The sequence below is a fragment of the Apostichopus japonicus genome, chromosome 20 (genome assembly GCF_037975245.1).
Source record: "Apostichopus japonicus isolate 1M-3 chromosome 20, ASM3797524v1, whole genome shotgun sequence".
NCBI classification, from domain to species: domain Eukaryota; kingdom Metazoa; phylum Echinodermata; class Holothuroidea; order Aspidochirotida; family Stichopodidae; genus Apostichopus; species Apostichopus japonicus.
Genome location: NC_092580.1, coordinates 31054124 through 31081549, shown reverse-complemented (window position 1 = coordinate 31081549; position 27426 = coordinate 31054124). Strand labels below are relative to the sequence as shown.

The window sequence follows — 27426 nt, the reverse complement described above, 5'->3', positions numbered from 1 at the left end:
AGACCCCCCCACCCCCCCATAACCCAGTTCCCTGGGCATCATTACTGATTACTTCATCAGACTGAAATCATTACTCACCCGATTGAGATTATTTTTGCAGGCCCAGATAATCATCTCATTCTTAAAATCCCATCTGCAGCAAAGGATATAGAGTACCTCACAGACCCCACCCCAACCCCCTGGGGATCATTACTGATTACTTCATCAGACTGAAATCATTACTCACCCGATTGAGATTATTCTTGCAGGCCCAGATAATCATTTCATTTTTAAAATCCCATCTGCAGCAGAGGATGTAGAGTACCTCACAGACCCCACCCCCACCCTGGGGATCATTACTAATTACTTCATCAGACTGAAATCATTACTCACCCGATTGAGATTATTCTTGCAGGCCCAGATAATCATCTCATTCTTAAAATCCCATCTGCAGCAGAGGATGTAGAGTACCTCACAGACCAAATCTGTCAAAACTAAAGGTATAGAGAGAGAGACAACATTAAAAGTTGCATCGATGACATGGTATTAGTGAATTATGCAAGGGAGTAAAATGATAGGATGGACACCTTGATTTTGCTGAATCACTCAAGTGAGGCTGGGAATACCAAAGATGTAGGGGTCATGCTGTTTGGTGAAATCCGAATGGTAAAATATTACAAAGATGAAAGTTTCATATTATTGCCGTGACATTGGTCAATAATCAAATTGCAAATCTAAAGATTATGGGTCAAACGAAGAATTTATATGATAGGGTATTAAAGGTAAAAGAGATTGAAAGAAAGACTAAACTCTTAGTTGTCAAAAGTATCAAAACTTCGGCAAAGTTAACTAAATCCTTCTGTCGACAAGTTAACCGCTGCGATACTTTTGACGTTGTGCACTTTTTAAGTTTGAGACACCGATCAGAAAATACTCTTAGTGCCAGGGAATACCTTAATATTAATATCACAGATGCAAGCAGGGTATCATGATGCATTTCAGGCCCCTGGGGAGTTTTATATTACAGCACCCTCCTTTTTGAAATCTTCAAATTTCCTTAAGTGTATTGTAAAAAGGAGAATACATTTCTAATAAACGTAAATTTTTCCCCAGGCACCCTAATTGACCTCCGGGTCCTTGGAATGTAGCTCCCTGACCCTTCTTCTCCTCAGGTGTGGATGAAGTGGATCATCCGTTCCACGAAATCACAACAAATACGGTACCTTCATGAGAGCCATACTGTTCAAGAACCATGAACAGGACAGAATGGATCTGACATTCGACCAGCACCCTGGAGACCTCTTCAGATTTATCAGCTAGTAACTGTAAGGCGACACAGCTCTGCAAGAAAATGGACCAAAAACAAAAAATTTGCGATCAGAAAATAGATTTGTCTTCATAGCAGGGACATAAAGGGGCTCCTAGAGTCGGAGGACAAAGAAAATACCGAGAGTGAATCCTCAATCGCCAGATCAATTATTAAATTAATTGGAAAAGTGATGCTGAACGATGCAACGTTTTTTATCTCACCTCTGCAAGGACGTTTGTATCGTGTTTAAATTTATTCATGGAGGTAATAATTGCACTGGCGACCTGCTTGGACAGATGGGTGTCAAAGGATGCCTTCTGGTGAGTAATAAGTGTTTGGAAAAGGATGCTGCCTTTCTGTTGAATGTCTGCCAAAAAACATGATACAATTAGGAAAAATAATTGTTTGTACCATCAAATTGAATCAAATAATAATCAGAGAAATTATTCCACAATATGTGGTCACTAATGTTATTTTTTAAATTTGTTTTATGAGGTATAATAGACTAAATGAAGTCTTTGCCCATTTCTCATTAATGTGCATCAAATGCTGTAAGATGATGATAAAATACTGTTTAATGGATAATTCTACTGTTCACAAAGTACCAATCTGCATAATGCACTACAAATATAACTTAAGCAAATGATTTCAAATTCCATGAGTTTTCTTTCTGTGATACAGGAAACTTAATTCTTTGAATAACTAGAGCACCAACGGTGCAGAAGCTCATACCTTTTCGAGCTGAAAAATGTAGGGCCCACAAAACCAATTTTGGGCCCATGAGGGATACCCCCCCCCTCTGTTAGCAGAACCCTGGCCACACCACTGGCTATAATTCCTATTTTCCCCTTTAAATCCTATTTTACCCACTCTCTCAAACAATACCACTGACCTACCCTATTAAACTTTCTCCCCTCTACCTTAGCAGACATAACTTCACAAGCACTCCCTACAAGACATAACTTCACAAGCTGCCTACATACCTCAGGCTCAAAGACTTCTAAGAATCGACAAGTGCTGATTGGCTATAGGGCTCTCATGCTTACAGTTCAACAGTTAATAACAACTCCCAGTCCTGCTTTAATTCCACTAACAGCCTCTGCAGAGCTTAACCACAAATGTAAACAAACACTGCAGAGACTGGGAGACAAATTAAAGGAGCTTTGGCAACAAGTGAAGATTTTTTTTAACAATGGTGATTAATTGTAATTAATTAACTTTTGACCAAAAATTTTTAGGCATCACCTTATTCATACACAATCCAACAATCATCAGTTCAACTTTGAATATGATCCATCAAAATCTTGAGGAGATTGAGATATTTGAAAATATTACAAAGAATGACCCCCGATGACCCCCTAAATGACATTTGACCTCAATTTTCCGAACACCCCTCGTAACTCTCATCCCGAGGAACGTTGTGACCAAGTTTCATTATAATTGGCCAAACACTGTATGAACAGGAGCAATTTGAAAATATAGGGCCGCGGCCCGGGCCACAAAAGACCCCTAGTTGATCTTTGATCTCAAATTCATGAACACCCTGAAGGTAAAACTACCATAGTACTATCGTGACAAACCCTCAACATTGTACCATGGAATCTGTAGGAGAAGAAGCATTTTGCGTATTTCCACAAAATGGCCAATTACGGCCCTCAGGTGACCTTTGACCCCAAATTTTGGACCATCTCTGATGGCCCTATACCCAATGGTCCTTGTGTCCAAGTTTCATGAAATTCCATCAAACACTGTGCGAGTGGGAGCGGTTTTACCAATTGTTGACGGATAGAGTGATAGACGCTGCACTGTAACAATAGCTCACACCAGCATGCTGGTATGAGCTAATAATAATTTTAAGACTATCAGTTATGTTAATTAGCAGTCTTATACTATTCTTATTGTATTATCAGAACAACCAAAAGGTAAGAAAGAAAATGCAATGCAAGAACAGATACTTTATGAAAAGTGAAGTATTTTCAATGATACAGCTAGTTTAGATCCAATCTGATATGACATCTAACGGCCAAATTATTTAATTGAAATCAAAGGCTATATTTTTTGAGAGTGTAATAGTTACATGAAGCTATATAATGTGCTATATTCAACTCACTTTCACAATGATCAAATTTTTCCATTATTTTAACTGTGTTGTTAAGGAGACCAGCTTCACATAAGATATCCACCATACCCTCTGAAATGAAAAACAAATATTAAAAAAAAATAATAGATGTCACACCTTATCATAAAAAAACTCACTTTATTGGAGATTAAAATCAAAGAATATACATTGTAAACAGCAAGGAACCCATGTGTATTACTCCATATTTCAAGAAGGTATACGAAATGAATGGTATAACAGAATGCACAGTACTATACGGTTATTGACAAGCAGCCCAAGGCAAGGAATGTTTGATTTTAATGAAGACCAGTCCCGAATTTGGGCAGCATAGCTCGGCTGGTGGAAGACAGGACTTTAATACCTGAGGTCGCTGGAACGAATCCTTATCCAGTAATAAATATCTTTACGCTTTCAAAGTATGCTTATAATTTCCTTGTCATATTTCTCTTTATCTCTTTGCCTCCTACTTCGTTGTAAATTGTTACGCTTGAAAGCAAACACATATAAACCACATCTGCATCAAAATTTCTCTATTCAAAAAGTTTAAGCAGATTATTTTAGTCTAATAGTTTGTTCCATTAGTGTCATAAACACTTGATTAAAATCTTCAGAGATCCTGCAGCTTTGTGACATAAACATCGACACTTACATCAGACCTATCACACTTATATAGCAAAAGTGCCTAGCCTAGTCTATTTTTGCATAGACAAATTACGACCAAAATTGTTATCATTCACTGCCAAAGCTATCTAACAGCTATTGATTGGTAGTGTAAAACATGAAAAATCTTCACAAACACCATAAAGAACAAGTATTAATAATCTTAAAGGTTTTGACGAGTGGAATATGCTTCTGAGAGAGAAACTAGCTTCTTAAGAAACAGTAGATACCTGCTTTCGAGAGCACGCTCATGGCTTCCAGAGAAAGTTCCTGAAATGTGGAATCCTCTTGGCTGTCCACCATGGCCTGCATAAAGACCTCATGGATGCCCTCCACCATGCACTGGTTACGGACTACGTCTAAAAGAGAAAAAATATTCAAATGAGGAAAGTGTATTTGCAACCACTTGTAATTTGCCCAGTCAATTTAAGAAAATGACAGTAGCTTCCAGGAGCATTCATGCACCGATGGATATTTAAACTATTGCTTCAAACAATACCTCAACACTTTCAAAACCAGGTGATTATGTCTTACACAAAAGAAACAACTATGGTTTGAATTTTAAATGTGTTATCTCAAACTATTAAGAGCTTTGCAAGAGAAATGTCAAATAATAATCTAGAATATCTTTGTTTACTTTGATATTCAAGCTCCTTTATGTTCCTTTGGGCACCCATGGAGATTTTCCACAGACTTCAAGGCATTCCTGTGAGTTAGATGATTTCCCAGTTTCCCAAATTTGGGTATGAAAGAAAAGTTTTATAATTTAACATTTATAAAATATGAAATTTTAATGGATGTTGCTTTCTTAACTGCATACTTTCCTGGTGGGGCTCACTTAGTAAGTTTACTTTTTCACTTGTGACTGGCTCTTTTACAGCAATTGAGGCATTAAATAGTAATTTTTATTAAGGATTTTGTGTTACTTTAACCAATGATGACCCTGTAAGTAGCATCCCATAATAGTAGTAGTCTCTCTCCCTCTGGTTACAAATCTGGATGGTTAATCAAATCAGAATGTCTCCTAATGAATGTTTTAAGTAAATGAACTGAGAATAAAATAAACTATTTTCTACACCGTCAATCATACTGTACACATTTATGGAGAGAATTACGAGATAATAAATAAATGGAAATAAAGTTCGATCATTCTTCCTTTGAGTATGAAAGCTGCAACTTATCTGCTTCGCAGCTTAAAACTTTAATCGACCGCCAAGAGATGTCATCTCCTCAATCTGATGCTACGACCAGGAGACCATCCTCTCTTACCTAACACTAGCACCAAAACAGGAAAGACTGGCTTCCTTACCAACATCAGCTAGGCAAGTTATGCAATGCACCGCCTCATCGAGGAACGGACGAACAGTTGAAAACTTCTTCAGCGAGGCAAATATCCGGATGTGAAGTTCCATCTGGGCAAACTTACTCTTGTTTGGAAAACTGGAAAGAAAGAAAAATTGAGAGCAACATGAGGTGGCTTACACCGAGTCACTGGTATCTTAATATTTGAAATATGAAGAAACATCATCAGGTCAACATCAGGATTGAATCAAATTGGTTGAAGAGTTCATATTTAATATTAGCTTATAACCAACACCTTCACATTCAAGATATATCTATTTCTAGCATAATGGGGACAGTCATAAAATGAGGCTTGATACTATCAATTTTTCCTGTGGAAACAAAATATTAATATACCAAGTTGTTTTCTGTTTATAACTGGACTGGCTGCTCTCTGAGCAACAAAGATATCTCTATATAACATGAGTCTGTACATTTAATATCATAATTTCATAACACAGCCAATATTTCTAGTATGAAGAGGGAAATATTTTTCTAAAGATTTAAATGATTCTGTTACAGCTGGACTTGCTGTCCTTCAAAAACAAAGCTATCACTTTGTATCATATATGTGTACATGATATTCTAATGGTACACAAAATAATTGTCCTAGTGTCAAAGACATAACAATTTTAATCTGCCAAGATGCTGTTCTCTAACAGCTAGACTTACTGCTCTTTGAGCAACAAAGATATCTCAATATAACATGAATCGGCAAAATGATACACTCATGCCATGACCAACATTTTCAGTACCAAGGAAAATTATTTATGTAGCTGCCAAGGTACAATTCTGCTACAGCTGGACTTGCAATCTCTTTATATCATATATGTGTACAAGATATTAAAATGCTCCAAACAGTAATTCTAGTATCAAAGAAACAATAACGTAACTGTCAAGGTACAATTCTGTTAGAACTTGGACTGCTGCTCCTTGAGCAACAAAGGATATCACTTTGTATCATATATATGCAAAAGGTATTCTAAAAGGTCCAAACAGTAATTCTAATACCAAAGAAATAGTAATGATACTGCCAAGGTACAATTCTGTTAGAACTTGGACTGCTGCTCAATGAACAACAAAGGATATCTCTTTGTATCTTATATGTGCACAAGGTATTTTAAAGGTCCAAAACAGTAATTCTACTATCAAAGAAATAGTAATGTTACTGCCAAGGTACAATTCTGTAAGATCTTGGACTGTTGCTCCTTGAGCAACAAAGGATATCTCTTCATATCATACACAAAAAGGATCTCTAGAATTCAAATCTTTTAAGAAATAATGTTTTCACCTGGCATGACATAATCCTGTTATAGCTTGACATGCTGCTCCTTGGGCATCAGAGTTATTCCAGAATATATTCATCCCTTCCTTGATATCCAGATGAGCACCTTTCGATACTAAGTGATCCTGTAGAATCTCTGTTATACAGAACAGACATTTAAAGTTAGTGAGAACTTTCCAGTGAGAACTTTCCAGTGAGAACTTTTTGTTGAGAGAAATGAAGTTTTACTTGTGATGGAAAAAATTATTTGTTATATTTATAATGCAAAATTTCATCTAATTTTACACTGATTGTCCCAAAATAAACTTGAGTATATTTATTCAACACCAATCAACTCACTAAAACAACATGTTCATTAATTAGTAGATCATTTTAAGAAAAAAAAATTTTGAAGGAGAAAAAAACTTTTTGCACTCATCTAATACCCATGATGCAGCATTTTTACGAGATACATATTCTCTGTCAAAGTTCAAAAGTGTCAAGTTCAAAGATCTACCATGTGTTTATGTTAGCTCAAAAATATGGGTCTTATTTTAAATGTATCTTTGTAAAGGCTCTGCATGTGATCAGAGTATCATATAGAAACTTAAATTAAAAACACAATTTTAAATGGAATAATATGACAAAACTTGTAAAAAAAAATTAAAAAAGCTTGAGATAAAATGACAGAGTTGTACAAACGAGTGAGTTCATTTTACGGTCGAGTCACTCATTGCAGGTTTTTTTTCATGCTGACTCTTTTAGGGAACAAAATTGACAAACTATTTCTAGTCACTTTCCTGGAATGCTGTTGACCTAGGTCATAACTCATTACAGCACTGGATGATTACTTACTTGAATTAACTGCGAGGTGATAAATAGTCCTTGCTGAAGCCACAAATACACTTAGCTCTGTATCCCCATAGAGCCTTAGACCAGTTAATACAGCATTATCTATTGCCAAAGATGGGCTTCAAATGAAATTGGGGGGAAAATGAAATAAAAGGTATGAAGGTGTATCACAACTAAGTAAGTCTGATGGGAACATTGCACTGCCAACTGACATGAAATATAACATGCAGGGCTGCTTTACTTTGCCTCAAAAACAAGTTTTGGCAGAAACTTCCCAGCCAGTTTTCCACAGTTCATTTATATAAGTAGTTTAGAAACTTAATTGAATCAACAACAGAAAGCTGAATGGGAAATTATCTTGATAACTTAATAAGCTATTTGCTAGAACAGGATTTGAACCAGAACCTGAGGATTTCAAGTCTTTACTCTACCAACAAAGCAAATCTGCCACAGTTTGTAGTGACCACCTATATAACCAACAGTCAGGAACAACTTACAGTACCTTGCATATTGTGTAACCAGGGATCAAACCACAGTGTAAGACATTGTGTAACCAGGGATCACACCACAATGTTAGTCTTTGTGTAACCAGGGATCACACCACAGTGTAAGTCATTGTGTAACCAGGGATCACACCAGTGTCAGTCATTATGTCAACTGGGATCACACCAGTGTTAGTCTTTGTGTAACCAGGGATCACACACCAGTGTTAGTCATTGTGTAACCAGGGATCATACCACAGTGTTAGTCATTGTGTAACCAGGCTTCACACCAGTGTTAGTCATTGTGTAACCACGGATCACACCACAGTGTTAGTCATTGTGTAACCACGGATCACACCACAGTGTTAATCATTGTGTAACCACGGATCACACCACAGTGTTAGTCATTGTGTAACCACGGATCACACCACAGTGTTAGTCATTGTGTAACCAGGGATCACACTACACTGTTAGTCATTGTGTAACCAGAGATCAAACCAGTGTTAGTCATTGTGAAACCAGGGATCACATCACAGTGTTAATCATTGTGTGACCAGGGATCACACCACAGTGTAAATCTTTGTGTAACCAGGGATCATACCACAGTGTTAGTCATTGTGTGACCCGGGATCACACCACAGTGTAAGTCTTTGTGTAACCAGGCATCACACCAGTGTTAGTCATTGTGGATCACACCACAGTGTTAGTCATTGTGTAACCATGGATCACACCACAGTGTTAGTCATTGTGTAACCAGGCATCACACCACAGTGTTAGTCATTGTGTAACCAGGGATCACACTACACTGTTAGTTATTGTGTAACCATAGATCAAACCAGTGTTAGTCATTGTGAAACCAGGGATCACATCACAGTGTTAATCATTGTGTAACCACGGATCACACCACAGTGTAAGTCTTTGTGTAACCAGGGATCACACCACAGTGTTAGTCATTGTGTAACCATGGATCACACCAGTGTTAGTCATTGTGTAACCAGGCATCACACCAGTGTTAGTCATTGTGCAACCAGGGATCACACCACACTGTTAGTCATTGTGTAACCAGAGATCAAACCAGTGTTAGTCATTGTGTAACAAGGTATCACACCACAGTGTTAGTCATTGTGTAACCAGGGATCATACCCGAGTGTTAGTCATTGTGTGACCCGGGATCACACCACAGTGTAAGTCTTTGTGTAACCAGGCATCACACCAGTGTTAGTCATTGTGTAACCACGGATCACACCACAGTGTTAGTCATTGTGTAACCAAGGATCACACCACAGTGTTAGTCATTGTGTAACCAAGGATCACACCACAGTGTTAGTCATTGTGTAAACAGGCATCACACCACAGTGTTAGTCATTGTGTAACCACGGATCACACCACAGTGTTAGTCATCATGTAACCAGGGATCACACCACAGTGTTAGTCATTGTGTAACCAGGCATCACACCAGTGTTAGTCATTGTGTAACAAGGTATCACACCACAGTGTTAGTCATTGTGTAACTAGAGATCAACCAGTGTTAGTCATTGTGAAACCAGGGATCATACCACAGTGTTAATCATTGTGTAACCAGGGATCACACAACAGTGTAAGTCATTGTGTAACCAGGGATTACACCACAGTGTTAGTCATTGTGTAACCAGGGATCACACCACACTGTTAGTCATTGTGTAACCAGAGATCAAACCAGTGATAGTCATTGTGTAACAAGGTATCACACCACAGTGTTAGTCATTGTGTAACCAGGGATCATACCACAGTGTTAGTCATTGTGTTACCCGGGATCACACCACAGTGTAGGTCTTTGTGTAACCAGGCATCACACCAGTGTTAGTCATTGTGTAACCACGGATCACACCAGTGTTAGTCATTGTGTAACCAAGGATCACACCACAGTGTTAGTCATTGTGTAACCAAGGATAACACCACAGTGTAAGTCTTTGTGTAACCAGGCATCACACTAGTGTTAGTCATTGTGTAACCACGGATCACACCACAGTGTTAGTCATTGTGTAACCACGGATCACACCACAGTGTTAGTCATTGTGTAACCAGGGATCACACCACAGTGTTAGTCATTGTGTAAACAGGCATCACACCAGTGTTAGTCATTGTGTAACCACGGATCACACCACAGTGTTAGTCATTGTGTAACCAGAGATCAAACCAGTGTTAGTCATTGTGAAACCAGGGATCACACCACAGTGTTAATCATTGTGTAACCAGGGATCACACAACAGTGTAAGTCTTTGTGTAACCAGGGATCACACCACAGTGTTAGTCATTGTGTAACCAGGCATCACACCACAGTGTTAGTCATTGTGTAACCACGGATCACACCACAGTGTTAGTCATTGTGTAACCAGGCATCACACCAGTGTTAGTCATTGTGTAACAAGGTATCACACCACAGTGTTAGTCATTGTGTAACCAGAGATCAAACCAGTGTTAGTCATTGTGAAACCAGGGATCACACCACAGTGTTAATCATTGTGTAAACAGGGATCACACAACAGTGTTAGTCATTGTGTAACCAGGATCACACCACAGTGTTAGTCATTGTGTAACCAGGGATCACACCACAGTGTTAGTCATTGTGTAACCAGGCATCACACCAGTGTTAGTCATTGTGTAACCAGGGATCACACCACACTGTGTTAGTCATTGTGTAACCAGAGATCAAACCAGTTTTAGTCATTGTGTAACAAGGTATCGCACCACAGTGTTAGTCATTGTGAAACCAGGGGTCACACCACAGTATTAGTCATTGTGTAACCAGGGATCACACCAGTGTTAGTCATTGTGTGACCAGGGATCACACCAGTGTTAGTCATTGTGTAACCACGGATCACACCAGTGTTAGTCATTGTGTAACCAGGGATCACACCACAGTGTTAGTCATTGTGTAACCAGGGATCACACCACAGTGTTAGTCATTGTGTGACCACGGATCACACCACAGTGTTAGTCATTGTGTAACCAGGGATCACACCAGTGTTAGTCATTGTGTGACCAGGGATCACACCAGTGTTAGTCATTGTGTAACCAGGCATCACACCAGTGTTAGTCATTGTGTAACCAGGGATCACACCAGTGTTAGTCATTGTGTAACCAGGGATCACACCAGTGTTAGTCATTGTGTAACCAGGGATCACACCAGTGTTAGTCATTGTGTAACCAGGCATCACACCACAGTGTTAATCATTGTGTAACCAGGGATCACACCACAGTGTTAGTCATTGTGTAACCAGGGATCACACCACAGTGTTAGTCATTGTGTAACCAGGGATCACACCACAGTGTTAGTCATTGTGTAACCAGGCATCACACCACAGTGTTAATCATTGTGTAACCAGGGATCACATCACAGTGTTAGCTATTGTGTAACTAGGGATCACACCACAGTTAGTCATTGTGTGACCAGGGATCACACCACAGTGTAAGTCTTTGTGTAACCAGGCATCACACCAGTGTTAGTTATTGTGTAACCAGGGATCACCACAGTGTTCTACAAACTAAAACTTTGCAACAGTGACAAAAACAGGAGTGCAGCAGATAAACATTAAAGATTCTTAGACACTAGGAAACCAAGCTGAATATACAGAGGAAATATAAGTTGCAGTAGAAAGTGCAAAATTAGCATTTAGGTTAGCACTGTTCATATTCAAGCAAAAATAATAAGAATTTTAGGAAACTGAAATGGCTAATTAACACACAAAGAAAACAAAGTAAACACAAATTACCATAAGAAACAAAACAAGGACATTGTTTACATGTTATTACCGAAAATTGTGTTTTCATGTTTGAAATTTACGACAAAAATAAAGAATTTAAGGTTCAGATATCAACAACAAAGAAAAGAAGGAAAACAAAGAAATTAGATAAAAGATATAACCTGATGAGATCTATTCTCTTTCTTTTATTTTCATGAGCTGCTTATATTTCCCTCAACCCTTTTACTGACATTTTATTCCTACAAACTGATGAGGACATTTGCAATGAAAATGCTTGATTTTGTCCATCTGTTATTTTTTCTTTTCAGTTCCTTTTTCCTTCATTTTTAAGTGCATCCTTCATTTTAGTTTCATTTCTGTTTTGTTGTAGCAACCCAAGAATCTTCAGTTGTTGATGAAATATTTGAAACAAACAACAATGTATGCACTGGGCAAACAAGCAGAAAGCAAAGGCTATAAACAAAGGGTTCTTTTGACATGTGAATCATTTAGTATGTCCAATCCTCCCCCCCCCAATTCTTCCCCTGATGCTCTTTAAACACACTGGTGCCTTCACTACTACATTTATTTTCCTGTTACTATAAACACAAACATGTTACGTTTACCTGCCGTCTTCTCCTAAAGCATCTAAAATATTAGGCTGACTCTCCAAGAGGTGGCAGAGTACCTTGCATGCTAAAACCTGTGAGGCAAATGTTAGCAGAATGCAAGGAAAATGTTAGTTTGTGCAAACCATTATTTGCAGCATTGCATGACTTTTAATTCAAATGTACAAAGAACGTAACGATTTTCAGATGATATGTGACGTACATGGAAGACTATTAAACAATTTGCTGGTTATTAACTGGTCTATATTTCAAGACTAGCTACAAAAGGTTTATTCATGATTGCTTGTTTTTTATCTTTCTGACCTCTTTGCAATAATCATGAGCTTAAAGTATCCACATGACATATTCTTCAAATCTAAACAGCCAAGATACTAAAGAAAAACAACATTTGGTTTCTGTATCATTATCAACAAAGATGTTCCATTCATTGAAGGTGCCAAATGATGCTTGGTTGTCTAAATTTTTAATTTAAAGTGTCTAAACAAAAAATTTGGTGATAAAAGACAAATGAAATAAGTGGTTACTTCTTCAAAGGCAAATTCTTCAAAACATCTTCAACATAAAAGCCATCAAATGTAGTTCAAAGCTAGGTCATCATTCTGGCATTCTTCACTTGTGGTGACAGTTATAGCACATTTTGTTTTACAATATGCTCAATATAAGTAGAAAGAGGCATTTGAAATGAGGAAACATAATTCCCTTCATGAATGCAATAATAAAATTTTGCAGAAAGATTTTTTTTGTTTACAACTGAAAATTCTTCAATAATAATAATAGAGAACAAAGCAGAGGTAAACATTTCATACCAACTCCACACCTCCTACAATTTGAAGCAAGCTTTGTGTTAATAGCGTTTCAAACCATGTGACTCTGTAGCAGTGTTACTATTAAGCTGAGCAATAGAAAAGGCACAGGATAGAGAATAGAATGCAATTCCCAGAGTAAAGCTTTAATTGGCAGATTTCCATTGCAAAAATGAAAATTTAGCAAACAAGAAAAAAAATTCTCTTTATTTACTTTCTTGTGTGTCCATACTACCTTAATTTCTAACATCGTAACACATGGTACCATCATAACCTCTTTTCTGGATTTTATGATGATGTTGATTACCTGGCAGGGAATGCTTCCTGGAAAGTACGTCATGGCTATGAAGGATTCTTCCAACCAACATGTATCACTCATCCTGTATCCTAGCCATGTGGGCGATGACAAAACTGCACCAGCTGCAGACATAACAATGAAAACAACAAACAAACCGTGGTCTTAAAGATCTACTTTCTTTAAACTTAAATTTTTCATTTGGTCTTTTATTTGTAATAATTTTGACTGATTATAACAGAGATAAATGTGACTGTAATTGGTCAGGTTGAAACATCCATTTGAGCTTAGTCAGATTTGCATGCAATCTTAAAAACATATATGTATATATATTATTAGAAAAGAGCAGAGAAATACGATATGACTCATAATTGGCAAATAAAGAGTACGGTTTTAGAAAATACTCCTCACTTGTCATTAATGAGTCATATCTAACTTCTCCTCTTTTGTCTAATGATATTTTCTTTTGGAGTACACATGGATTTCTTTATATATATTATTATTATATATTATTATTATGATATATATATATATATAAATGATTTGAGTGGTTAGTATCATGATGATTGATCTCTAGAGTAAGGATAACTATGTCACCAAACAGGACAAGCATTGTTCGATGCAGGTGGCAATATATAGAAAAACATTGTTTCTAATACCCCCAAAAATTCTTTATCAAGGTGTCAAGTTGAACAGTAATGAGATGCATTGTGGGATGGATAGAATAACCATGCATCGCATGGGAAAAAACTTCCTATTAAGCATACAATGCTGCTCATACTAACAATGTGGTCTAGCGGGCTTAGTTTTTATGGCAAAGTTAGCCAAAGTCTAAACAGAAAGCATAACATTGATTAAATTAGCATATCTCTTCCACTATTGTCTTCTTACTGTTTTGTTGTTAATGTATTTTTTTCAATTAAACATCCTGACACTCTAGAGCAAATTCACCCACATAGAGCCTGGCCATGGAAACAAAACAATTTTAATCCACTCTCAACCCCAGTCCCCTAACATCCTTATATAATGAAACAAATCACTTCTCGCAAATATGAAGATTTTTACCCACCAATTTTGTCGAGAACTTCTAACGCTGCTATCTGGGCCTTGACTTCAATGTGAAACGTACGGAGTATATGAACTACTTGAGGGTAAATCCCCTTAACGACTAACAACTGCTGATCATCCACTGAAGGAAAACAAAAGATGAAAAGGTAAAGTATAGTTTAATCAAAAATTCTAACGATTGCTATAATCATTACTGTCACAAAGTAAAATTCATTTATAGTAGTTTTATGCAGTGGAGGGAGTCAAGAATCTGAAGCTTGCATTAAGGAAACTTGTCTTCAGTGGCACAGCCTTGAGCTTCCTAGGGGGAGGGGAATGTCCTTTAATTTTTTTTTATCCCTCTCCGTGTATTCACTCCTTATTCTATTCAATTAGAAATATTTCACAACTCTTTTGCAATATGAACTCCATTTGGAAAGCAATTTTTTTTTTTACAACCACGGAACACTTCATTATGCTGTACATAGCTAATAATAATAAATGGGAAATAAATAATTGTATTTATTTAGACAGAGAAACATTAAAATTTTAATAAAAACAAACTTGTATAAAATGGTGTCACTACAAACAAATTTGACTTAACTAAATTGCATCTTTGTGTCAAACTAAAGTGGAGTAGCTTACCTGTCCTTGCCAGATTTTTCAGAAATACACATGCTGCTATCTGTAACTCAGCATTATCTGGATAAGATTTCATGATGTCCGCAATGAGATACTGTGAAGCTTGTAAGATGAAATCATACTTTTCCTCTAGAAAGAAAACAGTAACGAGAATATTAAATAATTATACATAAACATAGCAAACATACGTGGCAGAACTATAACGTAAATGTTATCAGTTAACGTTGCTGACTTAATATTTCATGTTTCAAGTACAGTTTCTGTTCATATTTACCCATTGAGAGAATTCAACTCTTCATGTCCAAAGTAAGTGCCCCTTCCCCTCACCCTGTCCACCTTCCTCTCACCCCCCCATCCCACCCCATCCCACAACCATAAAAAATATGTCTAGTGTGTCAGAAAAGTAAATTATGATAACAAAAAATGCCAGATTTAGATCTGAAGTTTCAAATTGAGGTAAAGGATTATGATAAGACTTTAAATCAGTTCTTCTCACATGACAGAGTAAATGATTAACCTAGACCCAATGCTAAAGTAAACAACTTTGATATAGCTTAACAGTCCTTATCTTTTGAAAATTGACTTTAACCCTCTTTAAGCTTACTACAAACAGTTTAGTTTGGCATTTTCTCAAGTTCTTGTTCAATTGACGTTTGTTGATAATTTTGTCCCATGACTGATTTTCAATTCGCTTGTCCTATGGCTAATCTTTCAAAATGCAACAGCATCCCAACAACTACTATCATAAAAGTGAGATCTTTCTATAGTTTTAAAGTTATCATAATACATCTTTCAATCGCAGCTGGATGTGTTTGCGTAGCTTTTCCCATAATGACATGACCGGATCACAGAACAAATAAGATTGTTAGATTGTTTAGTGTGGTAAAATGTGCTTCAAAACTGAAGAAAGTAGGTTTAGTTGGTAAACTGATCTTTACAAAAACTTCATGACAGTTAGGTTTATGATTGCTAAACTTTTATAGCAGATATACCTAGGCACTGACCTAATCTGTATCTAAGATTGATGACAAGAGTTACTGCTGAATGACTAGGGCTTGTCAGACTAAAATAGAACTACTAGTTTATTGCACATTTTTGCACTGAGAGGAAAATTAAAGAGACATGGAACTCATCGCATTAGCAATAAACAAGTGAATCTTGCTGGAAACTTAACAGACCTGCCAATGCTCCAAAGGTGTAAACCAAAGATATCTCAACAAAATAAGCCTGGAGATTGGTCCATGAAACTTTTACAAGTTATTCTATATCAAATAACATTCTAATAAGTAAGTTGTGTTCAGCAAGTTGCATTTCATGCCGCCCCAGCTTTGTTTGACATTTTTCGAGAATACAGCATCCTGTTTGCTTTCATTCACCAGTTTAAATTTTTTCATGTGAAATTTGGAGATCCCAACATGAGAGGAATCATAAAACTATATGACTCATTGTAAATCCCTGGCAGAGGTAGCAGGTATGACTTTATTTTGAATGGGGGTGGGGGGGAGGGTAGCATTAACAAAACCATCTGCAATTCATAAATACCTGGATGACCCTCAACCTACTTCAAGAAGTATTTTATTAAAATCATTTTGTGAACTGTATAAAGAGGTTCTCCGGAAAGTGTCATACTCAACACAAAATACAACTTAAAGATATCTTGTTTTGCTTGGTTTCATTTTAATGATGAAGTGGGATGGGGTGGGGTGGGTGTGGGGTGGGTGTGGGGTGGGATTGGGTGTTAGGAATAGGGTTCATACCTTGAGAAGCGAGGAGAGCCAGTAACAGCAAAGCTTCTTCCAATACTGATGGATTATCATGATGGCTGGACAAAAGATTGATGAAAACCTTGTGATGGTCTTGCTCCACGAACTCAATTTGCAAGTTATCATCTTGAAGAGAGAAGAGAATATTGCATTCTGGTTAACATTATCATCACAAAGAGCCTACAAGATGTTTAGAACATTTCAGCTATTAACACAGCAGCCCTGTTAAGAATGACATATCAATCACTATTAGCCTAGGAATACAAACTGCTTATGGAAAATGTTGTTGGGGAAAAACAAAATCAAGGGAGGGATGTGGGGGGGGGTAGGTAAGCGGGAGGGGATAGTAACTATTTCTAAGATAAATTGTTCCTGTTTACCACTAGAATCACTACCTGCAACAACAATGATCTTTCATCCACAACCTTTCTCCTGACAACTACATGTTCTGTTGGATATTATAATTTAGTTTGCTTGAGAGATTAGTGTTCACAAATAGGTCACCGCAATTGACCTTTTGACCTAAAATAATAAAGTCTTCTTAGGAATGTGCACCCATTATTTCATTTCATTTGATTCCATTCTTAGCCACCCAGTTTTTCAGTAACATATCACTTCTTTTGTGCATGTATGTCAAAAGTTTACATCAGGTGTGAAAACCAGAACAGGTTTGATTCATGTTTAAGGGGTATCCTAAACATACCTCAAATCTGATAGAAAACACTTCACATGTTGGAATTGTAACCTCTTGACAACTGCATTGGTGTGAAATTAGTACTTAAACTTCACAAGGAAAAAAAATTAACAATTAACTTTTCAAAGTTTCAAAACTAAATATTTTTCAAAGATTTTCATATCAATAACTTACTGCCAATCAAAAGACACCTGATAGCCTTACAGGCAGTACTCTGTAGTGATACATCAGATGTAAACGGATCACGCTGCATACTCTCTAAGATGAAGTCAACTATTTGCGCCTCTAAAAGCACTGTTCTTGAATCACCTGTAGTTAGGAAGAACAAAAGACAAAGGCAGTTTGTGATGAGACTTTAATTCAATAGGGTAAACAAAATGAAATAAGGTGTTCATGGTTCCCATACTTTAAGAAAAAATGAAATTCCATACATTTCAAAACCAAAACATGTCTTACAGTTTACTATGAAGCCTACACATTATTGAGTTAATGTTAGGCTACAGTACCTATAGTAAGCATAACAATTTATCCCAGACTGCAACATTTATGCTAACCACTTTCAATAATTTGCGGTGAGGAGGATATTGAATGTGCCATGAACCCCATACTGTAGTCATCACTTTCCACTTGTTTGACTTATGATGTTAACTGTATTTCAGTCTTCCTAAAACCTTTGCAAGTGTACAAATGAAAATTTTTATTTGATTTTCCAGACTTAATTCCTTCCAAATTCAAAGACTTTCATGACCCAGAATTGTTTTTCTTTTCCCCTACTTCTTCCAGGCTTTTTCCCATATTTTCCAGACCGTGGGACTGGGAACCTTGGGTATTCAATAGCAATACACTGATTCGTAAGACTCTTTCTTGGAAGTGTTTTCTGTGACAAAATATCTTTACTCATATTCACTATTACTATATTAATGTACTGTATTAATGTATTACAGTACTGTAATACTATACATTCTATTCGCATACTGTCCATTTTGAATTTACAATGTATATATCCTTCACCAAACCTTAAAGCAACATGCAGTGTTTTTATCACATGGTACCAACCAACTGCAAAATAGTATTATAAGCTGACAACAAAAAACAACTTGAGGAGGGACACTCAAGTCCCCATCAAGGACCCTATAGGAGAGGAAAAAAACTGAAGACTGGAAACAAACACTCAGACCCGATTACAATGCTTAAAGTGCTTGTCCAAAGCATTCTTAAACCCATTGACACTACTTGCAAGTACAACTTTCTCAGGCAAACCGTTCGTTCCACTCATTCACAACCCTATTAGAAAAAAAATCGGCCGAATATTAATCCTACTGTACTTTGTGACTTTTGGAGTTTAAGACAATGACCTCTGGTACAACTACAGTAAACATGTCAAAACCATACACAATCTTGAAAACCTGAATCAATTCTAGATGTGAATATTACATTACATACTGTACTAACATTATATACTACTGAGGGGAGAATGAATAGCATCACAACATCCATACTACTGGAGAGAGCGAATAAATAGCGTAATATCCCATACAACTGGAGATAAGAGAATAAACGATGTAACATACTGCTAAGCTACTGGAGACACAGAATAAATAATGTAACATCCTGCCATACTACTGCAGACAGAGAATAAATAACATAACATACTCCCATACTACTGGGGATAAGGAAGAGCTATAAATGTATCATACTGTCATACTATTGATAGTATAGATATGTAAGATACTGCCAAATACTGAAGGTATGAATAATATCACTTAATACTGGCATAGTAGTGGAGGCAGAGAATGAATAGTGCTCTATATACTAACATACATATTCTTAACTTTATAACACTGTTCTTTTGATTGACCCCTCCACTTCCCTCACCCTCTGTTAGAAAACCAGCAATTCTACTCAACACAACCTTGAATCTCTATTATCATTAAATTTTATTGAAAATTTCCACCAGCCTTTAAACAACAGGTACAGTAGGTAGCTATTAGATCTGAGCTGCTTAGTTATACTGGTAGGTGATTCTCACTTCATGTACAGCCAGATGGAAGAGTCAAGACGATATATCTTAAATATGTACAAAATTGGATTTAATGATTCTGAGCAAAAACTCTTAACCTTTCTAGTGGTTTGCTTGCTGGTTTAACTTGATTCTTATCAAATCTTTCAGTTACAGATATCAGAAGGAAGATTATTACCTGGTCAAAAGAGCATTTGGTAAATAATGCAAATATTGGAACTATATAGGAGAGTCAATGATACCAAAAACTGAATTAAAGGGTATAAAGTTGCTGGAAATGAATATCTCTGTTGTGATTTACTTGTTGTCCTAGTCCAATCCATTCTGTGTTATTTTTTTCAGTTACAAAATGTAAACAAATCAGCTATTGAAAAGCAAACAGCTGGTGGTCAAAATTTGTGTTTTTCTTAACATTCTGACAGATGTTCCGAACTTACTGTATCATGAGAAACAGTGAAGATTGAAAATAAATACACAATACAACAATGATTTAGTCATTTGTTTATCTTGTTTCTTTACTACAATCCATTCTGTTCTGTTAATTTTCAGTGTTAAGATATCAAAATCATAATAACACATGTAGCAAGTTGAAATATAAGTCTGTAAAATTGCTGGCAAGTGGCTGCTTTTTCTCATGAGATGGGAAGAGGGGCAAGGTCATAACATTTGACCTAGTCAGTTTAATGTACTAAAGAAGGTTACACACAGTAAATGACTATCAATTCTAAAAATCATTGACAGAAAGTAGAAAGAAAACCTTTATTCTTTACTAACAAAAGGAAGAACTACTTACTAACAAGTACAAGTCTTCCCTAATCCAATTTGGTGTACTTTTTTTGAACAATTTTGAACAATGAACAATAATTTATGTTAAATAATATTCTCATTTTGTCACATACTGTAACAACATGTGCCAAAATGATGCAAGTAGCTTCAGTGAAATTTGATGGGAAATGGATTATGATTCTGGAACTGAACTATAGGCAAATAATTCAAGATTTATTTCTTCTTAACAAAGAGAAAAACAGAATCAGAGAGATTAAATCTTAATTGATATAGTAAAAAAGAGCAACTTAGAAAATGGAGAAACAAAATGCAATGCAGGTGGAATAGATGAAGTATAGTCACTCACCAAACTCAGCCAGAATACTGATAGTCTGGAAAATCGTAGACTGTATTTGTGGATCATCCTCGTATCTGCCCAAAATATCAGTGATGACACTGTCGTCAAGGAAAAAAAAATACAAATTTAGAACATGAAAGAAATCCTTCATCTTTGATCTCACAACTGTTCTGGTCCAATGGAGGGAGGACGGGCTATTTTGTTGTTTCACCGTTATTTGCAGTTGAAGGAAAAATAGATTGGTACTGAAGAATGCTTTCTTACTTACTACTTATAATGTGAATGCAGTCATATCATTTAGAACTAAACAGACATCATGCTGGAGTCACATGCTGGAGATACATTAACAGATATTCTTAAAATTCAATAGGTTTGGACTCCTACCGCAAAGGACTGGTGGTTGCTAGGTGATCTGTTGGCAAAAGATCTGTGATTTTGTGAATGTGCATAATTCTCAAATTAGCATCCAAATATAGCCAGAAGAGGTGAATTCCATACCACTTAATTTTTGCTAAGGACCCTGATTAGTAGAGAAAGTACACTTTTCGGAGTTGACCCCGAAAATGAACCCAAAGAGACCTTTGACCTTACAGTACCACATGACTATACAGTATGTATACTCAACTACAGTACAATTATGGGGAATTTTGGTGAATGCCCGATAGCATATTGTTCTCTTCTCTACATCAAATTATATTAATTATAAATATATAAGAATAATTTATTTTCAAACAATCAACTAAAATGATTCTCAAATGCCCTGTGACCACAGTTCACAAATGACCCATAACATCCACCATCATAGCATTTGCAAAGTATACAAAGCATTTCAAAGGAAGAAGCATTATTTTAATTTTGTGAACAGATAGACAGACAGGTGCATTGATAGATAGACAGACAGATTCACTGTTCTGTCTTACAAGCTTACAGTACTCATGATATGCAAATAAAATCATGAATCTGAGGAGAAATATCGAGGGACTGCACAAACCTGACGATATTTTGCTTTTCAATCAGAGTTAGAAGCTTTTGACTTGCTTTCATCATAGAGTTGATAGTACATAAACCAGCCTGGAAAACAAAGGACCATAATTAGACAGAAATAACATAAATATTCACTGTAGATTAATAAAAGATAAAGATCTTCCCCAGGCAGAGTGCCAGATAATCACTCTTCAAAGCAGAAACAAAGGAGTGGAAAGATAACAGGAAAGATTAATTCTTTCCATTTTATGAACGTGCAACTCATACAGTTCTGAACAAGAGAAATCTCTCTGCAAATACTACGACAATGCCATTTCTTTTTGCTAGATGAAGATATACTTAGAATTAAGTTTCATTTTTAAAGGTGAAATTTTGCAACAAGGATAAGTGCATAATCCTCGCTAAAGTGTTTTATTAATCAAGATCTACAAACGAATAATATGCGGCCTAATAACCATAACTGCATGATAACTGTACATGTACTGTAACAACAATGCAGTCAGTATAGCAGTGTACATGTTGTAGGATAGGCTATTCTGTACATGTAATATGTATGTATGTAAATTATACTATGGTTGTGACTACCCTCACATTTCTCCACTTCTTGCAATGTGTGATACCTTCACAATGTCCCCATCTAATACAGGGCAAAGTGCTTGACAGTCCATGAAACTGGTGTAATCTGTATTTGGATGCATAGCATGCTTTATCGTTTCCAGGATAGAAGATAAAATGAGCACAAAACTATGATTTATTGTATCTGTATTTGTATTGAGGGCTCCTCTGGAAAGCAGTACTTCTGCACTGAGCAGGACTACCCTCATTAAAGATGACAACAATAAAATTTTAAAAATAGAAAAATTTGCGTCTATCCAGTCAATTAAAGGCATTGAAGACCCGCCCCAAACCGTTTGATGCGCTCTGAAAAAGTTAACTTACCGTTGAGAGCACTTGCAAGTGAAGTTTTCTTCTTGTCGCTACAAAATGCAGACAGTAATGAAACGTGATACCTTGTTATCTTTTATCTAGACCTGAGATGTCCATCGCTGCTATGTACACTGTGTTGTGGGTATTGACCGTAGCTGTATGTATTGACTGTACACTAGTGTCTAATTACCGACGGTAGAAAGCTATGTGTGTATTTTCTGGGATCGATGGTGGTGTCTAACACTTCTGTTACACCTCATTCAAAACTAGGTCAGATTACCGGCATGAGACGTTTCTGTGTGCGCGAGTCTTCACACCCTTTAACTTGCAGTATTTAAAGGCAATAAAAGAACAACCATTTGGGTGAATTGTGAGATCTGTGCCACCTTTAAGAAACCAGTATACAGTAGCTCCATTAACTCAACACACAGTTAAATCCTGATGTACTTGGCTGATACTGTATCCTAAACAATGATAATTTTGTCTGGTTCATATTGTACAAACTTCTGTTGAATGATCTTTGATTCTTTGAGTTAAGTTTGTCCCACACGGTTTATTGAGGGAAAAAGTCAAATATCACACAGCTACTGATCAGTGCACTTGCAGTAATTCACACTGGTCAATTGGTTAGTAATTGAAATAATATTAGAATGAAATTAACATAAATTTGTTTGATGATAATATGGGTAAGCGGAAGATGAGGTCACCGTACCAATTGGTTGTCACTGTTCAGACGAAGGGATTCCATCATTTCCAGTACGAGGACATGTGCATGATACTCTTCCATAATGTCCACACATTTCTCTGAAGCAGAATAAACATAAGATCATGAACACCACTTGAAAATCCTGCCATATTGTATATATTCCTACATAATAAGCGGACAATGGTTTTGTGCTTCAAGTGTTTAATTTAGTAGACAAAAGCAAATACGGTGGACAGAAATGAAAGCAAACCCCCAAAAATAATGACAATCAAAGTAATATTTGCATAAGAACAATACAGGAAGCCCTTGATGATCACGAGGGATTGAACAGAAACAAAGTGGAAGTATTTTGGCACTTTAGAAGCTGATTACGGTTAAAGTACATCTTTTGCATCATAATTGTAGTTCATTGACCGACTGGAACCCTTAATGGCTAAATATAGATGCAAGTTAGGGGAAGGTAAGCGTAGAATACAATCAGAAGGAGCAGTTCCCTAACAGTGCAAGATATGAGTGAAAACTCAAAGCCTTCATCATGATATATTACTGTGGGACAAAACATGTCTGGGAGATCCCTTCTCTAATTTGATGTCTATTTGATATATCTCCAGTCCAGGATTAACCTTAATACTCATCTGGTGGATGTCAGCTAAGATGCTAATTAAATGATAACACAACAAGCAAACTTTTCCCAGCTATAAGCCAATTTTTATTCAGCTTGAGTATATGACTGCTACCACATGGCGGAAGTTTTATTTCCCATCCCCTAGCTCTTCTCTTCCCCCCCCCCCTCCCTTGCCAACCCACCTTTTAACTTTGGTCATCATGTTTAGCCATTAACAATTTGTAGATAATTCCCTCTTTGGATGAGGTGTAAATGAAATTTTTAAGTACACAATTATACAATTGCTTGGTGTGTTATCATTAACTTGCATCTTAGCTGACATCCACCAGATGAGAAGTAAGTTTAATCCTGGTCTTGGAAATCAAAGAATATATATCAATTTTACTTTCTATCATACGATAGAAAGTAAAATTGAACAAACAATTACTTAAATGTTCTATATGTGGTTATATCCATATTTATTTATCTTGTACATGAGATCCATTTATTGGACAAATGTTGCTTGTAAAGGAGGACAGGGATATCAAAAGAGGAGACATGAATTAGATGGAGGAACCAGACATAAGATAACCAAGAAATAACGTACCGTTCAAATTCTGAGTAGGAAATTGAAGGTTTACAAATGTTGGTTCGCATGACATATTGAAAATGCTATATATACAAGTATAAATCTGTGCAGCAATTTGCCCCTTTTGCATCACATTTTGCTGCACAGCAGAGGATTAATTATTTCCTGCATATTCCAGAGAAAAACAGTGTATACTGCAGTCCAGGGATAAAATCCATTTGGGAATCATTTTCATGAATCTGTATAATTTGATAAATCCACTTTGTGGAAAGTTTACAAGATATGAACATATATATAAACACTTAAGAATGTTTCTTTCTTACAGAGATAATTCTTTTGACGTACCAAACTGAGTTAGGCTTCCAAGTTCATAGCAGACTTCTCCAAGCTTTAGAGGTTCAAAGGCTTCCTTCATCATCAAGAGCAGATGGTAAGTCTGTGCAGTCTCTTCATCATCATCGTCATCTTTAGTAGACTCATCCATACTCAGTCATGATTTCATATCGATCTTTATCAAAAACCAAAATGGAAAATATGCAAATGTATGTTTAATAATATTTGCAACCATTTTTACCATTCGTGAATGGCTTTCTGCTTAATTAGTACGCAACTACGATTTAGTCTTGCGTACATTGATGGTGCAACTTAGGATGATATAAGTTTGCTGTCACACATTAAAGGCATTGAAGCCTCGCCCCAAACGGTGTGCCGCATTCTGAAAAAGTTAACTTCCCGTTGCTTGAAAATGACGTTTTCTTCTTGTCGCTACAAAATGCAGACAGTAATGAACATGATAACTTGTTATCTTTGATCTAGACCTGAGATGTCCACGCTGCTATGTACACTGTGTTGTGGGTATTGACCGTAGCTGTATTGACTGTACACTAGTGTCTAATTACCGACGGTAGCAAGCTGTGTGTGTTTTTTCTGGGATCGATGGTGGCGCCTAACACTTCTGTTACACCTCATTCGAAACTAGGTCAGATGACCGGCATGAGACGTTCCTTTGTGCGCGAGTCTTCACACCCTTTAAACTTTCTATATAACCTATTCGGAACCACTGTGAGTAGCACAATAGCCTGCTACACAATTATCAAAGAAATGTGAGCTCACAATGTTTGGGAATTGAAAGCTTGAAACACATGACAAAAAGTTGTGTCAGTATGAAGGACCTAAAAAATGTGACTCTGCCTGACACATTGAATACTGAAGAACATGAAAATAAGTAATACTTTACTAACACAAATGTTATCCATGGTGACTTTTGTTTCATACAAACAGACAAGAAAGATACCGTAGCTAGATGATAGAATGAAAACCCTGTTTATGTGTGACAAATATATGCTGAATAAAGGCTACTGTACATTGTGCATAAAAGAAGCACAACAATTTGAGGTTTTTGACATGCATCTACACTACGGCAGGCAGTTATCCACTTCACCTGAGAAACGAGTCTATGCTTGTTTGAATCTGCTGAAAATAGGTTACTATAGAGCTACACAATGTAAAAGAAATCATAAGTTTCTCAAAACTTCCATGGTCAAAGTTTTAATACATTTTCGATACGAAAGCGTCGTGACTATGTTGAATGACCTTTCTATTGTTTGTTGTTGTGACAGCTCTTGATGTAACTTAGACTAACGTTATACATACAATTACAAGCTGAGTTCGAGGCAATAAATCATAAAATGAAATCAATAACATTCGTTCGACCTACCTACACTCGATTATCGAAACAATTTATCACTTTTTCACTCGAATAAATATTTTACAAAAAACAGTCCATTCTGAGCTTCTGAATGACTTCCACGGTTATGCTTGTACTGACTTACAGAGAACAAAATCTGTCTAGCCAAAACAAAAATAAGACTAAAGAGAACAACACCTTCGCATTGTACACCCACATGTATACAGTATTGACTAGCTCTACTAAATCAGCTGTTGACCTTTGACCTACGTGTTTCAAGAACTTACAGGTATGGCGGGTAAATTAAACCACTATTCACACCAATGAGTTGTTACGGCCTTGATATCAAAGACTGACACACGCTTCTCGGCCTATTGGCTAAGATCATGTGTAGTATCTGTTCCCTTCCAAGGGGAATGGTGATACACCAGGCGCGTATCCAGAGGGGGAATGTTGGGGGCGCGCGCCCCCCGGGTAAGAAAAAGAGGAGAGAAAAAAAGAGAAGAAAAAAGGGAAAAAAGGGGGGGGGGAGAGGAGGCAGGAAAAGAAGGAAGGGAAAGAAAAAGAAGAAAGAGAGAAAAAGGAGAAAAGGACGCACCCACCACTTCTTGAGATTGTTCCCAATCCCATCTGCATGAAAACGCGCGCCCACAACCCTACGCCCTACCCCTCTAATCGATACCCGATGAGTTACGAAATTAATTAATGGGCGAAGGTCGACCTTCGCCCGTAGTACCAAGACCTCTTGACAAAATCCAGCAACACACTACTTCATAGATAACAAGTGATCGGGTTGTGTGTTAGTGACGTCTAGAGGTCGTGCACTGATCTACATTGAGTGTGACCACTCCCGACTTTCCCAAATCCCAAGGGCACTGTACTGTATGGATATCTAGCAATATCTAGCGATATCTAGGGATGAAAATCCCAAGATCTTCCCTAAACTGAAAGCAGATAGAGAATCGAAGCCTTCAATGCAGTGGCGGACTGGCCACAGGGGCATTTGGGCAATGCCTGGTGGGCCGGTGACCCGGTGGGCTGGGGAGCCTTATAAAAATTACAGCCAATTTTCACAGTAGTTAATCGATACAGACGGGCTGTGTAGAAATATATTTGTAACTGGGAATCTGCATCGAGACTGTAACTGTATGATCATCGTCGGGTGTGTAACACACCCGACGATGA

General features: G+C 36.9%; 1 protein-coding gene across 1 annotated transcript; it reads right to left on the bottom strand.

Annotated features, from left to right (window-relative positions):
* Window positions 1-336: 336 nt before the first annotated feature.
* On the bottom strand, window positions 337-26458 carry LOC139961121 (leucine-rich repeat serine/threonine-protein kinase 2-like). The gene is made up of 19 exons (XM_071960024.1): window positions 26272-26458; window positions 24900-25062; window positions 23368-23459; window positions 21736-21815; window positions 20754-20842; window positions 17776-17910; window positions 16902-17033; window positions 15148-15273; window positions 14525-14644; window positions 13468-13580; window positions 12355-12431; window positions 7528-7643; window positions 6700-6829; window positions 5377-5507; window positions 4298-4426; window positions 3399-3479; window positions 1510-1655; window positions 1203-1320; window positions 337-473 (listed from the first exon to the last, which is right to left on the bottom strand). Exons 2-19 carry the CDS (start codon window positions 25036-25038, stop codon window positions 343-345), a joined length of 2085 nt encoding a protein of 694 aa, XP_071816125.1. The 5' UTR covers window positions 25039-25062; window positions 26272-26458; the 3' UTR covers window positions 337-342.
* Between the last annotated feature and the right edge of the window lie 968 nt (window positions 26459-27426).